The 19,092-nt window shown below is 43.1% G+C and overlaps 1 protein-coding gene across 1 annotated transcript in view; it reads left to right on the forward strand.

Moving 5' to 3' along the window:
• Window positions 1-19,092, forward strand: part of STRADB (STE20 related adaptor beta) — a 212,499-nt gene that overhangs the window by 183,827 nt on the left and 9,580 nt on the right. Inside the window, exons 9-11 of the mRNA XM_086955255.1 lie at window positions 7,630-7,734; window positions 10,313-10,557; window positions 16,001-16,043. Of these exons, the coding sequence (XP_086811381.1) occupies window positions 7,630-7,734; window positions 10,313-10,557; window positions 16,001-16,043 (393 nt within the window). The remainder of the gene's footprint in view (window positions 1-7,629; window positions 7,735-10,312; window positions 10,558-16,000; window positions 16,044-19,092) is intronic.

Below are 19,092 nucleotides of genomic sequence, written 5' to 3' on the forward strand. Positions count from 1 at the left end.
ACTGAATACAAACAGGGAAAAAGTCGCATGATTAGTGGTGACATACGTACAGAATAGCTGATTCTAGGTAATAGAAATTAGGGCTCACAGGTCCTTGAGACAAGTATATAAGTCCTCTCGGTCATTCAGTCCAGTAGGACTTTTGCTATTCATTTCTAAAATGTATCTTGTCTCAAGAAGACGAAGTTTGCCCTCTCTGTCACCCCCCCCCCCGTTTTAAAGGCAAGATCGTATCCACTAGGTAATACTGAAGACCACTAGGGTCACTGTTATGCATCACCTCAAAGTGGCGTGCCACCGGGTATGATTGGTCCTTGCTAACTATGGCTCTAATGTGTTGGAGAATGCGTTTGTGCGCCACAGGCCGAGTACTGCCCACGTAGCACAGGCCACATGGGCATTGCAGGACATAAACGACAAACTCCATCTTACACGTTGGTCTTTTTGTGATGGGTATCGGACGTTCTCTAAAGGGGCTCGTGTAATGGGTTTTGTTGACTCCGTGTTTACAAGCTTTACAAAAAGCACATTTTCTGAAACCAGTACTCAGGGCTTCCCATGTCCCTGATATCGTAGGTTCTAGAGTATTGCTCACCAGTGCATTCTCCATTGCTGGGGATTTGCGAAAGGTGATCTCGGGTCTAGGTGAGACATCACTTCCGATTATGGGATCTCCCCTTATCAAGTTCCAGTTTTTGAGGAAGATCTTTTTAATGTCAGAATGCTGCTGGCAAAAAGGGACTATAACTCTAGAATTAACGTGCAGGCTGTTTGGATTGGCTATGGGTTCCTTGCTTTTAGGTTTTAGAGCTTCCTCTCTTGTTACGTTTTTGTCTTTCTTATTGCCACTTCAAGGATATTCTCTTTATAGCCCCTTTCCAAAAAGCGCTTCTTACATTCCTGTTGTGCCATTCTAAAGTCAGCGTCCGTGCTACAAATTCTTCTCATTCTTAGCATCTCCCCGTAGGGGATGCTATTAATTAGGTGGCATTACAAGCCCAAGAGGAAGAAGCGGACACCTTTGAAACGCGTAGGCTGAAAGGTTGCAATTACCGGTGAAATGAAATCTTCATCGCGGCAATAAAGTGGCTTTTCACTTACCTGGTTGTTCGAGTGCTCTTTCAAGCTGCAGGAGCGTTTTTGGAGGAGACATGAACACGGCTGCTTCTGGCCGTGGAAGGAAGCACCACCTACAGAAGGCAAACGCCGATAAAGTGGGGGCTGTGGAAGCAGGCAATGTCCTGCCTTAACCAGCGCAGCAGGGGCCAATCACTAATGAAGATGGTGTTTCATCCGGGGCGCAATGAAGTGCCTTAAATGTAGAGGTTTCGTACAGGACCTCTGAAACCTTTTAATAACTGGTGCATTGCAGAACCCACGAAGGGTAGTGACTACAGCAGAAAGTAACTACAAGTCCCAAGATACTTTGAAGCTACTATAGCTAGAACTGGATTTACTCGCTACAAAGCGCTATGAACTATGGGTAATTACTGAGGACTGCCAATTCCACTTTGCATCACAAGCCCAAGAGAAAGAAGCGGACAGCTTTGAAACGCGTAGGCTGAAAGGATGCAATTACGGGTGAAATGAAATCTTCATTGCGGCAATAAAGTGGCTTTTCACTTACCTGGTTGTTCGAGTGCTCTTTCAAGCTGCAGGAGCGTTTTTGGAGGAGACATGAACACGGCTGCTTCTGGCCCTGGAAGGAAGCACCACCTACAGAAGGCGAACGCCGATAAAGTGAGGGCAGTGGAAGCAGGCAATGTCCTGCCTTAACCAGCGCAGCAGGGGCCAATCACTAATGAAGATGCCGTTTCATCCGGGGCGCAATGAAGTGCCTTAAATGTAGAGGTTTCGTACAGGACCTCTGAAACCTTTTAATAACTGGTGCATTGCAGAACCCACGAAGGGTAATGACTACAGCAGAAAGTAACTACAAGTCCCAAGATACTTTGAAGTTACTATAGCTAGAACTGGATTTACTCGCTACAAAGCGCTATGAACTATGGGTAATTACTGAGGACTGCCAATTCCGCTTTGCATCACAAGCCCAAGAGGAAGAAGCGGACAGGTTTGAAACGTGTAGGCTGAAAGGATGCAATTACGGGTGAAATGAAATCTTCATCGCGGCAATAAAGTGGCCTTTCACTTACCTGGTTGTTCGAGTGCTCTTTCAAACTGCAGGAGCGTTTTTGGAGGAGACATGAACACGGCTGCTTCTGGCCGTGGAAGGAAGCACCACCTACAGAAGGCGAACGCCGATAAAGTGGGTGCTGTGGAAGCAGGCAATGTCCTGCCTTAACCAGCGCTGCAGGGGCAAATCACTAATGAAGATGCCGTTTCATCCGGGGCGCAATGAAGTGCCTTAAATGTAGAGGTTTCGTACAGGACCTCTGAAACCTTTTAATAACTGGTGCATTGCAGAACCCACGGAGGGTAATGACTACAGCAGAAAGTAACTACAAGTCCCAAGATACTTTGAAGCTACTATAGCTAGAACTGGATTTGCTCGCTACAAATCGCTATGAACTATGGGTAATTACTGAGGACTGCCAATTCCGCTTTGCATCACAAGCCCAAGAGGAAGAAGCGGACAGCTTTGAAATGCGTAGGCTGAAAGGACGCAATCACGGGTGAAATGAAATCTTCATCGCGGCAATAAAGTGGCTTTTCACTTACCTGGTTGTTCGAGTGCTCTTTCAAGCTGCAGGAGCGTTTTTGGAGGAGACGATGAACACGGCTGCTTCTGGCCGTGGAAGGAAGCATCACCTACAGAAGGCGAACGCAGATAAAGTGGATGCTGTGGAAGCAGGCAATGTCCTGCCTTAACCAGCGCAGCAGGGGCCAATCACTAATGAAGATGCCGTTTCATCCGGGGCGCAATGAAGTGCCTTAAATGTAGAGGTTTCGTACAGGACCTCTGAAACCTTTTAATAACTGGTGCATTGCAGAACCCACGAAGGGTAATGACTACAGCAGAAAGTAACTACAAGTCCCAAGATACTTTGAAGCTACTATAGCTAGAACTGGATTTACTCGCTACAAAGCGCTATGAACTATGGGTAATTACTGAGGACTGCCAATTCCGCTTTGCATCACAAGCCCAAGAGGAAGAAGCGGACAGCTTTGAAACGCGTAAGCTGAAAGGATGCAATTACGGGTGAAATGAAATCTTCATTGCGGCAATAAAGTGGCTTTTCACTTACCTGGTTGTTCGAGTGCTCTTTCAAGCTGCAGGAGCGTTTTTGGAGGAGACATGAACACGGCTGCTTCTGGCCATGGAAGGAAGCACCACCTACAGAAGGCGAACGCCGATAAAGTGGGGGCTGTGGAAGCAGGCAATGTCCTGCCTTAACCAGCGCAGCAGGGGCCAATCACTAATGAAGATGCCGTTTCATCCGGGGCGCAATGAAGTGCCTTAAATGTAGAGGTTTCGTACAGGACCTCTGAAACCTTTTAATAACTGGTGCATTGCAGAACCCACGAAGGGTAATGACTACAGCAGAAAGTAACTACAAGTCCCAAGATACTTTGAAGCTACTATAGCTAGAACTGGATTTACTTGCTACAAAGCGCTATGAACTATGGGTAATTACTGAGGACTGCCAATTCCGCTTTGCATCACAAGCCCAAGAGGAAGAAGCGGACAGCTTTGAAACGCGTAGGCTGAAAGGATGCAATTACGGGTGAAATGAAATCTTCATCGCGGCAATAAAGTGGCTTTTCACTTACCTGGTTGTTCGAGTGCTCTTTCAAGCTGCAGGAGCGTTTTTGGAGGGGATATATATATATATATATATATATATATATATATATATATATATATATATATATTCATGTTCATGTGCGTTTCATTTCGGACTTTGCGGAAACAAAGTAAAAGAATATGGTACAAATAGAATTGGCCTCAGTGTCCTCTCGTCTACAGGAGGGGATTTGATGTGAAGGGAGAGAAATATATATATATATAATTTTATGATCTCACAGAGCCAATGGAATAAAAAATACCCGAGGTGTACCACAGCAACCCATTACGGAGCCTTCCCAGACTAACCTTCTTCTTCGTGTTTTCACGTTAAACATTTCTCAACACCCTGTCATCAACCAGCTCTCAGGAGTCATGCTTATCTTGCCACTGTTTGACCAATCAGTGTAAAATAGGCCAAGAATATAACACAAAACTTAAATCTATCAAATTAAGATTGGTCTAGATCCAGATTCAGGGAATAATAAACCTATCCAGACTCTGAAGTAACATTGTTTCAAGAAGGGAACTTTTGTCTACTTAAAGTTGCAACACACCCTAAGGAACTAGCCAACTATCCTCTCATATACCAAGAGCTAATCATTAGCAAGATAATTTATTCGAAATAACTGTCATATGCTGCCCTGTCGGCAGCATATGACACTATCAACAATGACAGTCTTCGACACCAACAAGACTGGTCCTTTTTACATGAGATCCTCTATCTAGATTAGAATGAACACCCGCCGTTTAACTTAAATGTCAGCGACATGCTGTGCAACGTATGCTATGCCCATTGTTACTAGAGATACAGCAGACATTATTCCATTCTAGATATAGACCAACGACACCTACATTTGCTCCATCTATAGGGTGGATCTGAGAACCACTCTGAAATCTCATAATACCTCAGTAATGTTTGATGCCAGGTCAAGGCAGAGGTTGAGGTGATCAGGAACTAAGAACACTAGAATTAAACTAGTTGTATTTTAATTGATACACAATGATTTTACTTTTTTAGATAATTTTCACAGGTCAGGTACTTTTAATTATGCAGTAAAACGCCTTACTCTTTTATTTACAAATTTAGTTGATATTTCATATAAAGGTAATTATTCTACTTACTTTGAGGTATGGAAACTTATCTCTTTCAACCAAAGAGAGCACAATAAAAGCTAATGGTATATTTAATTGTCTACCCACCTAAGGTTTGGTCCCCCACCCGCTACAATCTAAATACCTGATCACATATGTTCTGCTAGAATTCCATCACGCAACTGCTACCGGCACCTTTTCTGCTTTTGATACATTTAAACAGTGCTTAATTTGTAAAACAATAAGTGCCAGGACCCTTGTCAGGAGGCCACTGCAGCTTGCACCATCCTTTGCCATACCAGCGCTGCCATTGACCGTGCCAACACAACTACTAACCATCACAGTCCTACAAATGGGACAATACAGATTATTCCAGGACCCCAAGGCTATAACAATGGCTTGGGCAGCAGGTATTAGTAATTCGTATGTGCATCAAAGTAATAAACAACTGTTGCCCTGCTTATTTGTAAATTAGACAAAGTTTCACCATGTGGCAGACCATCTTAGGTGTTGATGTTGACAATTAAGTGCTGGTGCTGAACAACGGAAACAACCAGCTCAAGTTAAGCACTGTATTTAAACCTCTTTATGAAGAAGATATTCCTATGTCTGCCCTGAACCAAGATATGGATGTTGCAAAATATGCCCAAATACATCTTGCGATTTGCTTAACACACATATGAGGCACATCATAAACTCCGTGGAGAAAACTAAGGAGGTTGGGATGTTTATTTCACTCAGACTTTCCCTCACACCATTCCATATTGCAGTGGGAAGGAGCGCTTGCATCCGGCAAGACGTATTGCTGACCAAAATCTGGTGGATCTGGTCTAGTCACCACAATGTTATTCCTTTTATTCATGCATGTGTATTACTTCAAGGCAATCTACAAATGGCTGCCCAGCCAGAGTGAGACCATTCAAAGTTATACAAAGCACACCAAACTATCCCTCAGCTGATACCCGGAAACATAGTGTGTGGTTAAAATACCCACACTCCATGGTGAGAGCTATCAAAGGGGAGGTTGCCCAGGATGCATTCAAGTGTCTACACCTCAAGCAGCAACCTGCCATCTTAAAAGCAAAAACATAAGAGATGAAGTATGGTAGCCTGGTATTAAATGTGCACACTCCAATCCATCCTGAAGGCCAAAGAAACTAAAGCCAGTTCAGAAGGCACCTGCAACACATCTGTTCAAACAGGTATTCACCACATCATCAAATGCCGACTTTTTCAGGTCACAGCAGCCCACCCATGCTCTGACTGTTAACACCCGAGCCTGGGGCAGCAGAGCACAGGCACACCACTCTCTTTAATTGCTGTCTTAGTTTCAAACATTATCACTGTTTGATGTTTCTGCTGTTAACACACCGAAAGTGACATTACACAGAGCACAACAAATAGCAAAGGAAGAGAGGCCTTTAGTTGTCCTTCCTGCAGATGAAATGCTATAGGCTCAGTTATGTAATCTCTATTTCATTAACAGCTCCCAGACTGCATGTCACATGTGCTGATAGTAACCACTTTGCTGGAAGTAATAGGAGCTTCACTGACGCTTTTTCTCCAAACTGGTAGCGGGCATTATGTGTTCCAGTTTGTTGAGTGAAATGTATGTTTGTTCCTGGACCTTTGCCTCGCTTATGGCGAGGAGCATTGTAGTGCTGAACATAGCAGTTCTCGGCTTGAGTGCAGTGGTCTGTGGAATGTACACAGGCTTCGTACTTGACTATCAAAGGCTCTCTGATTCCGGACAGTTCCCCACAAACAAATCAAGTGGAGTACTGCATGGGGAATAATACATGGATGTGAAAAATATAGATTTCAAATCCGTGTGGATTCCCCCTTCCTGGGAAATAATGAGCTGAAATCCTCAAACATTTCTCTACCTATTTGGAGCAGATGGTAAATGAGAGATGGGGGGGTTTAGGAAGCCCTTTCTGATGGGCGGCCAAAGAAGGGCAGATCAGGTGGCGCTAGAGCATTTGCTGGTCCTTCACACGGTATCAGAGCGTGGATGGGGACAGATGGGGCTGGCTCCAGTGTCTGTGGGATCAGAATTGTCTGATCTGGTATTTGCGAACATGATCATTCCAGGTTAGCAGACACCAGCACATTTAATTGCCCTTGAGCAGTATTTCTCCCCATCCTTCTCCCTGCTTACCACTGGGATTCAGCTCTGGGCCACTCTTAACCTGGGGCAGAGTAGGAAATGGTAAAACCACAAGCATCACAGTGCGTTGGCCCCCATCACAGTGCCAGTGCAATTCCCGATTTAGCAGAAAGCATGTTTCCAGGCGAATTAGATATAAATCACAATAAATGCCCCATCCCTGCTCCCCCCCCCACATCTGCCACCCTCATTCCCCCCCGAACATTTCACCAGATACAACGGAAATAGGACAAAAATGGTAATTACCACAGCATTCGGGTGCAGTAACGCTGATTCTTGTGGTCGTTCCTCATTTCTGAGGAAAGCTCAGCATGCCTATTACTCACATACCTGTAATGCGATTCAGAGTCTGGACTCTGGTGCGGTGATGGCCAGCAGGGGAGTTACATACTCCTGTCCATGACACGGGCCATTTGCCTCTATGATCTTTTGTCAGGGCCCCAGCCAATGTGATCTCTCATGTTATTGAAATCACTAATCATACGTTTTAAATGTGTATTTGTTGCCCAAATGGTCTCATGCTCATCTGGTGGGAGCACTCCAATGGATTACAATGTGTGCGACCCTTTCCTATTTCATATTAGTGGTGATATCTCAAAGGGTTTTTCTTCTTCAACAGGATATGCATGGGTACAATGTGAAGTCCGACATCTACAGTGTGGGCATTACTGCCTGTGAGCTGGCCAGCGGCTGCGCCCCATTCCAGTATATGCACAGGACACAGGTACATGTCAACTAATTGTTGTTTCTTCTCCCAAGTACGTAGTATTTTGCCATCTGAAGTGAAGTCCCCCCCAATTACAATACTATTAATTACCAAAGTGTTAAAATGCCAGATCACTGCAACAGGCTTTACCAACATTAAATGCTGAACCCAGGCACAGGGCAATAAAAAGGGAGTGGACTTTAATCCCTTCCAGCAGCTGTTGGAAGTATAAATATGCATATAAACATATATACAAGGACATATGCATGCATACATAGAGCTGCTGTGTGATTCTTAGTATGGACCTAGAGAGTTCCACATAACAAGGAATGGAAGTGGCAATGATACCTTGGTTTGTCTTTCAACCTTAAGAATATTGTTGAAATCTATGTGAGAAGGATATGTTTTTAGTATTCCTCTTCATGGTGGCAGAGTGCTCTGAGCCTGCGGTGAACCATGCATGGAGGGAAATATAACATATTTGGCCTGCAGCAGGCTATACACAATTATGGAGGATCATCATCACATATAAACTTCATTGGGTCCCTGGAATCTTTGATTGCAACCCAAAAGATGCCCTGCATGACTACATTCACTAGTGATACACATCATCCTTGGCTGTCAGCTTTCTAGTCAGGGCACAACCATCAACATAGTGTGTATGTAGAATACATTTTTTGAAATTAAAATAAATCTATATATTTTTTAATATGCATTCAAGCAATTCCAGAGGAAGGTAGGAGGCAGTAGGGGGGGGAGGGAGGGGGGGTCATATCTGGGTGGAGCGCTCAGAGTGGGCTGCAATTTAGTGGTAGGCAAGGAGATAGAGCATAAGTACACAAGTAACCAAATTATGGGGAAAATAAAGAGTAGTGAGGTGGTATGTTTGGCCATACTTTCTGCAGGGAGAGTTCCTGAGGAAAGATGATTCGTACTCCACATCACACATGAGACCTCTGCATAAGGTTATCAAAGTTTTCAAATTTGAAATAAAGGTGCAAGCAGAAGACTTAGGTTGGAGGATCCCCACACAAAGTCATATATTGTGAATTTGACTTTGTCAAATATAAACAATGATCCCTCAAAGATGTTTAGCAGCTATACATTTGTTTTACTATGTTCGGTGCTTATCAGTGTCATGTACTTCTCATTCTGTTGAGTAGGACAGGTTCTGGGCCAACGTGAAGTCATGGAAATTCTTGAGACTTTTTACCTCTTTAATATTTAGGATTGAGGATGGCCTACTTGGTCTTAGTGAGTAGCATAACATTAAATGGGATGTTTGATTATGGAATGTGGCTAACTGTGCTGTCTTTTTTTTATCCATGTCCTGTGTCCTTTAATGGCTGATATGAGTTGCCAAACAGTAAGTGCAACAACTGATGACAGTAGCATATAACTAGGGGTTTCTGTACTTCCAATCTTTTGTCACTGATATCAAGCCATAAAGGAAACATTTCAATTCTTCGTGTATTTATGGATTTATGTATATTGGAACTTCATACCTGTGGAACACATAGGGGCCGATTACGATGCAGCTCGGAAGGCTCCGAGCCACGTCGTAATGGGCTCCTCATTTACTTTCCGACCCCCTAATTGAGATTTAGGCGTTCGGAAAGTAAACTGACTGGTCATTCCGACTGGCTTCCGACAGGCTTGAATAGCCGTCTGCCAGTCAGAATCCGGCCAGTAATTTCAAGGGCAGGCCTTTCCGTCCTTGAGATTACAATGCACGGTTTCCGGCATGGTTTCCGTGCCTGCCTGTCCAACATAGAAACCTAGTTGGAAAGAATCTTTGGGGCCCCCCCGCAGGGTCCTCTTCCTCCGGTTGGAGGCCGGTTGATCCCTGCAACTTGTGCCTGCCACGGGGTGCATGGATGAACTGCACCTCCTATTTCACTATGGGAGCATGCATTACGGCAAGGTTATGGCCGTAATGCACTTCCCATGGTGAAATGTAGGTTCGGTCGCATCCTATTGAGAACGACGGGACCGCCGATCACCGACAACGAAATTAGGTCCATACTGTAGGCTTCAAGAAGAAATCTTTATTTTAAAAGTTGTTAAAGCTATAGCTGAATATGTTGTTGAGTATATATGGATTTCCCAGTGCCTCTTACCTAGATGCTCAATATCCCATCTATTGGTGACTATGTAGGGTGAGATTTATTTATCAAGGCGTTCATTTTTCAGATATTGACATCTTACATAAGTGCAAACAGAAGCTTTACTAAGGGCCTTGCGATGTTTCTAAGAAATGGCTTTGTATAGTGAAGGATGCCTTTTTGTCATAGAATGAGAAGAGCAAAATATTAGACAGACGAAAATCAAACAGATGTGAGCTTGCAGCACTAATGCTTTTATTAGACTAACTCATATTTTAGGTTATCAGCTATCAAAATTATATAGGCCAGTTCCTGAGAGTTTTTCAAGGAAGGGGCATGCATGTATTCAATGGGAAGCAATCGAAAATATAATTTTGCCTAATAGCATATTAGTATCTATGCAAGATTGCTCATTTTCTTATTAAAACAACTGTCCTTGTTGGCAAATAGTCTTTTTGACGATGCTGGGTTAAACTGGTGTTTTTTTTCAGATGCTGCTACAGAAGCTCAAGGGCACTGCCTCCTGTCCATTGGATGCCAGTTACTTCCCCTGTGGGGATTCAAGGTTGAAAAACTCTCGCTCAGGAGTGGATTCCGGCATTGGCGAGAGTGTGCTCACGTCTGCCATGACAGGGACAATGACCAGCGAGAGACTGCAAACACCCGCCTCAAAAACATTTACCCCCACTTTTCGCAACTTTGTGGAGCTCTGTTTGCAGCAGGAACCTGAGGACAGGTAAGAATGTGGGCAATAAATAAACAGACCTGTTATCTTATGCAAGGTATCTTCAGATTCCTTGCTCGGTGAGAAAATACACATTTATATTCTCGCATGCGAAAATGGAATTCACAAAACTTGTCCATTATGACGCACCATTAAGCGGTGACTAGAGCAGATTTCCAGGTGTGATCTGGAAGACCTTTGTGTCTTGCTGAAATGCAAATCTACATCGATGTCATATTAGAAAACTTCTGGATCCAGATATACTAATTTCCTTAAGAATCACGTCCAAGGTTTTATGTCAGTTTACAGATGTCTCAAGGTGGCCGTGAAAATCAGGGAAATGCATTATGCAGCAGTGGAATTTCAGGAAGCACCATTTGACGAACAGAAACAATCTGGTATCCATTATGTTTAAATGTGTTCCTCCCATCTGTTCATCTACACCTTACAGGTCCAGTGCATTAACGTAAGTTATTCCTGTGTACCTCACTAAAAAGCACCTTACATACGATCACCATGGAAGTGGCAGAGAACACTAATGAGGACCTCTTTCATATAGGTCATGACAGGGGCATATAGCATAGTAGTCTGGCGAACAGAGATACTTAAAAGCTGTGCCTGTAGATGCACTGTTAGTGATAAAGAATTTGAAGTGAAGCAGGGAGGTGCACAAATCGTCTGTCTTTCAATAAACACAAGGGACAAATCTGGTGAAGTTAGACAACTTGTTGAGGATAACCAGATCAGACGAACTTTTCGACTGGGGACAGAATCTTATCCCATATGGTGCCCAATGTTTACCCTCGACTTACCAAACATTCTTCAAACTTAGACTTTCTAAATGGGTGCATAGATTTTATGCTGTCTGACCCATGCTTTTGCCATTGCATATCATTTTTAATTGACATACCCAGGGCAATTATTGCCTTGCCTTAAACTATGACTCTTTCTGATAGACAAGTACTAAGATGATTCAGAAGTTCTAAATATAGGTTTTGCTAGACATTAGTATATTAAGTCCCAATGGCAGAGGGACAAAATTGCTCAACCATTCATTGGAGACCAACAAATGAAAGAAAAATGAGGACAACTTACTTGGCGTACAGGCAAGACAAGAAACCGCAGTAAATGTTTGGGTGATGTCACTGCCCCATCATGGGAGGCGCTTATTGATCAGTACTGCTCATTGTGTGTAGCGGGCTGGATTTCTTACAATATTACAACTCCAGTTCAAAAGTGGGGATCCCATGCCATAGGTCGCGGAACTCCATTACCAATGCAGTTGTCGGTGTCTTGATCAGCTTCTTTCTCTCTGCAGCACATGTTTTATCAGCATGCTTCCAAACTTGGTTATGGGTTGTGAGGAGGAAATTTAGAATTCTGTTGTCGGAGGACAGCCTTCTGTAAGTTTATTCGAACACTTTTGTATTTGAGCAGATTTGGGTCAAATCTACTGTAGTAAAAAGAAACCAAATTCTCGTGGCTGGCTGGACCCTACGCGTAGTGCTGCTACATGCAAAGAAACATCTGTAATACTGTTCTCCAGTGGAACATATCCAACATCTTTCTCAACTGACACACAGAACTGGTGATTGTCCATCGCCAGCTTCAGTGTGTCATTCTTGCTGGTATAACTTTTATGAGCCTCGCTTATTCAGCATTTTCTTGAAAGTAACAAACTAGACCAGATAGCGAAACATCTACTGCAGGTTCGTGTTCCTGACTGTTTTCTCCATTTTTTATTTTAAACTGTTCAGGTTTTCAGTGGTAATTGGTGGCATCTCTGAAGATTCTCAAGACGCCATGCTATTTGTTTGCTGTAAAGTGCACTAATACCTCTTAGGTGGAGCCACCAAATTATTTATTAAGTACAGGCTACTGACTTTATTAAGTGCACAAATGCTTGCACCTGTCTTCTCTTCTGATTCTAACAGTTCATGGAGATATGGCATTTTGTCTTATCACAAATCTAGACCTTTGAAGCAGTGCATCGCTCAAATAACTTGGAAATAATTTACCTAATGCAAATGGCTTACTGGTCAAGTGTTGGGCACTGTTGGCTCTGTGATTATGAAAGCATATCAGGACATTCTTCTGTGACATTAAAGAAAAAGAGGTCTAGAGGGTTAAAGGGTTCTTAAATAAGGCCAGAAGCCATGTTTGTCAAGTTGTGTCCACTTTACAGATATGTGAATGTCAGTGGTTCAGGACTCTTGTTATTAAAACTTTATCCCCAAATACTGTAGATGATTCCTCTGATAGATCATAAGCAGTTTCATTTGTTTCCAGTTGTCGGTTTGTTTGGACCTTGGGTCTTGTGTAGTGATGCAGCGCAGCAACTAAAATTCTTTATAAATGATGTCATAATCCACTATCACACTTACACTTACCAATCAATACCAGGCCCATAAGAAATCATGAGGTGAATAGATCAATATATGTTGAAATTGAACTCTCACAATAAACAAGACCAGCTTGTCATTTTAAAAGTTTATTTAAACATATTCAGGAAAACTTAGGTCTGGAACTTTATTAAGCAAGCATTAGAAAAAGTCATAAGAAAGTTTTATTCAGCATTTTATAAAGAGAGCTTAATTCAAGAAAATATTATTCATTAGCAGAAATAAGTGAAAAAGAGCATTTCCAAAACCTAACTAACTCTCTGTCTCTACCCTCATCGCCTGAAAACAAAGTCTTAAAAGGTTACTTTCCTTACGTGTAATCATCATCGGACAGCAGAACGTCCCTCTGGAATCAAGAAGCGTAAGCCAAAAAATCTGCAGCTAAAGCCTATTCTTATACCCTAAATTAAGCTGAGCTAACTATTTTCCACATTCCATTAGCTGAATTCTGGCTCTCAATTGGCTGAATCACCTCACGCCACAGTAAACTGTGACATCTTCCACCACGAGACCAGGTTTTACACAGAGCCATTGTTCATACACAGAATCCTGGCGACAGTTCCTTAGTCTGCTACATTTTGTAGCAAAAGATGTTCAAGCAATACAAAATCTGTCGCGTCTCTTCCTTTCAACCTTGAGCCTGTCCGTTCTGAGCTTTCCGTGGCACATCCAAACCCACTCCACAGAGTTGTCTTTAGCAGTTCATTTTCAAGTGATTTCAGAGTAAAAGTTTGTAGGCTTGTCATTTTTTTTTTAAAATAAACTTTCTCCTGTGGTTTAGCATCAGCAGGCCTCTGCGCCACTTTTTGCTTGCGTCACTGCGCCACTTTCAGCTTGCGTCACTTTTTCAGAAAACTATTATTTAAACAAACACAAAAGAATAATTAATTCAGGTAAAACAAACCCTTCTGTACCACCCAGCCCTTGCTAATTATTAATTAACCCACTAATAAAAGACATTTAGCAAAAGCAAACAAATAAAGCAACACATAAAATAACTACCATTCTTCATGTAATCCAGCTTTATGTTTCTGAAAGAGTAAAAAGATGATTAAATGATACACAGACAGACAAACACAACATAGGACAAACATGTAAGCACATATAAAAGCACATGCCATGAATGATCAGCCGCATATTAATAGTGACAAAGACAATAGGACAGACATAACATACAAGACAATATTAATCATGTGTTACAAAACAGACTTGCAAATGCAACAAGAGCACATGTAATTAGTTTCCCACGTGTATATGTGTGGTGCAAACTTAATCTAGGTTGAGTTAATTAAACAAATCATGCAAACACTCATTAATATATTATTTCAAGTTATGAGAGTAGGACATCACGAGCTAGAATAAAATATTTTCTAAAGCTCGCTCCATCAGTAGCATAAGCAGCGGTTTATCTCACAATGGAAGCCCAGTGATGCTCAACCACATATAGGTAACACCACCTGCACTCGCACTCCTCAGTGCATGACCGCAAGGCGTGGAACCCTCCCTTCGTACACTGCCATACTCCCATGTTTATAGTTGCCAAAGAGCTACAGCTACATTGGATATGGTTACTGTATATCATCCTTACAGTCAAAGCACACAGAACAGTCACCAGCTGAGTACCAGAACCCCCCTCTCTTATGAAAAACCCAGCTCCATGGACCGAAACTATTCGTAATTTAAACATTACTGCATTTCATCTAATCATCAGCCAATATCGCTTGACACCATGCTGACATGTCTGTTTTACATGTTATCGTCACCTTCTACTACCTAATTTCATTCTTTGGAGCGAACTCTCTCACCCAGACTCAAAATCAACACATTATTTAAATTGAAAAGGCTGTTGCCACAGCCATTTGATGGCCATAGGATGTTTTCATTTTCTCTTTTCTGTGCTCCGGTGTGCACCCAGTTACGCCTAAATAGCATACAAGTCTATACAGCACATTATTGTATGCGTAAGTAAGACAGTAGTGTACAAAGCTGTTCTGTTACCTGCAACAGGTTTTAACAATAGGCAGCAGCACAGGTACACCCTGAAGGTTGATGCATTATAATGTAGTGTGGGATAATGTACCTATGTCACAGAATCTTTGAGCAATAAGGTCAACTTGTGCAGGAAGATAAATTACCACTACACTAGTATGCCTATTGGCAGTTTAAAATAGACTCTGCTTCATAACAACTATCGGCCAGAGTTGGTTTCTGGCATCTTATTATACTTTATGTGGTGAGCCTGAATCTTTACTTTACTGTGATAATCTGTATATATTCTACACTTCTATTGGAATGGTAGTTAGCTCAGACTTTATGGTAGACTCTTTACGTGTTCCATACACACAGGTCAACTCTGGTCACAGGTGATTCTTTCCATCATGGTGCTCTGTTGGTCTATTTGAAAGTCTCCTGCAGCTGGTACTGTGTCCTCAAAGGCGCAAAGCAATGACACTGTACGAGATTGTCCCTTCCTATTGCTGTGAAGAAACCCGGCCTCCAGTCTTCGTCCACGATTTAAATGTGTAATGGTCCTCTCTCTAAACACAAAGGAATCCAACTTTCTAGAAGCTGCCAGAGATTTCGTTCTATCCGTGACCCTCAATCCTATTCTAAACATTGACAATTCCAGATTTCGCTCATTGATTACGATGGCACGAGCATGGTTATCATCTTATATGATATGCAGATCATGCCTTTTAATGTTTTTAAGGAAAATACGTTGGCAAAATATCTCTGTAGATATATGGCATTTCGAAGGGATCGGTGCACGTGCCACCTGTACATTTTGAAAGGGTTGAATCATAATTGGATTAAATAAGTACAGTTCAATGTTGTTATAATACAATTTGTAGCTTACAGCACCATTATAAGCTGAAAAAGTATTATCAATGGTGTTCACACGATAGGAGGTACTGGCATTAAATACACAAGATACTTTAGTAGAGCTGTTCACAGGTTTGTATGTCATGCATGGTTAGACATCTTTCCTAAGGCTATGCGTCTTTTACGATGGATGTGTTTTTTTTTATTCTATACACTGTCTTCTTTTACAGGCCTTCAGCCAGCTGTTTGCTGAACCATGCCTTCTTTAAACAGGTAAACATTTAGGGGAATTACCTACTTTTACATGGCCATACGTTTGACACATCTAGTGTAAGTTAGGTGCTTTATAGCACAACTTGTTCCATTCTTTCTTTTACATTAAAGTGCTTTAAGAATCAACTATTTCTACGCTAATGTGTTTGTAAATTCAAATGCTTTAAAAGTGCCATGATGAAGTGAAATCTTCTTTTAAATATTACAGTCTCTCGTTGGTATAGTGACAAGTAGGCATTGAGCTGTTGCAGTAGTTAAGTGAGTTAATGCTTCCACTGCAAAGATGTTTGTCTCTTTCAGGGTAGGCTTGGGCTAACAACATTTGCGGAACTCTGAAGTTTTGGGTGGTTTATTAGTCTGTTTATACCACCATACATTTTCTAAGTTCAGCCAAAGGATCATGTGGGCGGCAAGGCAGAGAGCAAATTAAACAAGCATTTACAATGCAATGGTTTTGCCTTTGTTAAAGTTTGAGCTATTGGCAATGCTCTTGACAATTTTTTTTTTAACATAAATGAATGGCATTGTTATTTGCAATGCCACTAGCTTTATCTTTCGCAAATGACACCCACACACACCTACAGAGAGCCCCCAACACACACCCACACAGAGCCCCCCCACACACTGCGAGCCCCCCCACACACACTGTGAGCCCCCCCACACACTGCGAGCCCCCCCACACACACTGTGAGCTCCCTCCACACACTGCGAGCCTCCCCCACACACTGCGAGCCACCCCCCACACAGAGAGCCCGCACACACCTAGAGCCTCCCCCACACACTGAAAGCCCCTCCCCCACACACTGAAAGCCCCCCCACCCACACACAGAGAGCCCTCCCCTTGTCTGGCAATGTACACTAGGCCCTTAGAGTTCTATAAAGCTTTGGAGAGAGTTATTCAGCAACTGTTTATTATAAAGAATATATTTGTTCCCAACTATACAATGGTGGACAATATATCTTATACAAGCCACTGTTAGATGGACGCAGGCAGCTGCTTAGAAACTTCTTTAAACAACATACACAGTGAGGTCAAGGTCCTAGAATGCGAGTGCACATATTGTTGTAAAACATCAATAAGGCACAGGAGGATGACACACAGAACCATGCATAGGCACAATCTTGCACAGTGACTTTACTAGATTGAAAAACCCCATAACTTCTGAAGAATCTGAAGATTGATGTATAAAAGGTTGCATGGATGAATGATGGATGTGTGAAAAGGTGGGTGGATGAATGATGGGTGGATGGATAGAAAGGTGGATGGCTAAAGGATGGATGTATGGATGGAAGGATGAAAGGGTGGATGGATGCAGGATGGATTGTTGAAAGTGTGGATGAATGGATGAAAGGATGCGTGGAAGGATGAAAGGGTGGACGGATGAAGGACGGATGGAAGAAAAGGTGGATGTATGGATGGATAAAAGGTTGCATGGATGAATGATGTATGGATGTGTGAAAAGGTGGTGGGATGAATGATGGGTGGATGGATGAAAGGGTGCCAAAGATGCCAAGACAAAATGGCGACCGGAAATATTACTGGCAGACAGGTATCGTCTATCTTATTTTGGAACCCATAACCTCGCTGACGATCGGGCATGAGATATCTCCGGAAAACTCATGCGGAGTTCGAGCAGCGTCATGCACCAGTCCAATTTCCCCACTATGGCAACCGAAGGCAAAATCTGCAGGACTTGATTCTCGGTGTAGGGTGGTGGGGGACTTTCCCCCGACAGGATTCTAGTGGGGCTTGAATCAGGGATGTCCCTGGAGCAGGTGGATCCGAACGGCGAGGAGCAGACGGTGTACGTCCTGGGCTGCTGCTACAGGTACGGCTGCTGCACTTTATTTTTAAGTGTGCAAGAATACTCTGTGGATGGAGGAATAAGCAGATTGGCATGAGACTTGGTGGAAAGAAGCGCCTGGGGGTACCCCCAGGAAACCCAACAGCATTGTTCCAAATCTTCAATACGCCGGTTCGGTGATAGGTGACAATGAATAGGTGACCAGGGATCTTTGCTGGACCACGATTTTTAAAATTGACAAGCAGTGTCGGCGGTCTCCTCTGGAAGATGCTGTGCCCTCCAGCAATAAACTTCACCCCTTGCTGTGATCGCTGCTGGATCGCGCGCCCCTGCCACTGACCTTCTCGCTGCGCCCCGACCTGGCTGCTGCTGATTGGCTGGGTACAGAGCCCAAAGTCTTCCCTTCCTTGGCATTTTACATACCCATCTGAAGAATGAACCCCCCCCCCCTCATCCCCCCCCCACACACACACACACACTCTTACAATTCACTTCATTTCGCCTTTGCACCAAAAAGCCGTGTGAGTTTGCAATTTGCGCTTTACAGAGAAGAGGTTGCACATGTGCTGTAACGTGTCATCTCGGCACTGCAGCTGGCACACAATACGCATTGTGAAACCCTAACAAACGCAGAAACGATGACCAACCGAAAAACAGAATACACGCAACTGCGATAAAATTGTCTGCTCTTTTTGATGGATCCGTCATTGGTGTGAAGCTCATGAAGGGTTGCCCTAAATTCAATCAAGACTTTGTACTTGCACACCTCAGATGTGCCAGGGCGCAGGTAGCCTGAAGTACACACAGCCACCGGGGCCTAGTCACACCGCACACGCAGGAGATAATAAAAACACAGAAACAGACGGATTCAGGAAGGGCGTGTGTTGACACCGCTTATGCAGGGGCACTTCCAGGGCTAGAGGATTTGCGAGCGTCAGTCACAAACAAGTGCTTACGTAAATGCTAAATGCACACTCACAAATAAAGTATACTGAGACACGCGCGCATAAGGAGCGCACGCACAGATTGGGGACCAGCAAAAATGTACAAGTGCACTTAATGCACACCCAGAACACACTATTCGAATCAAAAACTGACAAGCGCACACGGAGGGGTCTGACAGGCAGCTATGCACCGTGTCTCCCCAGTGGCACCTACTGATACCCATGTGGCGTAAACGCACGCACTGAAATAGAAAGCTCAAGTTTGTGCAATGTATAAAGAATAGCCTCGTCCAACAGCAT

The sequence above is a fragment of the Lissotriton vulgaris genome, chromosome 2_1 (assembly GCF_964263255.1).
Source record: "Lissotriton vulgaris chromosome 2_1, aLisVul1.2, whole genome shotgun sequence".
NCBI lineage: Eukaryota > Metazoa > Chordata > Amphibia > Caudata > Salamandridae > Lissotriton > Lissotriton vulgaris.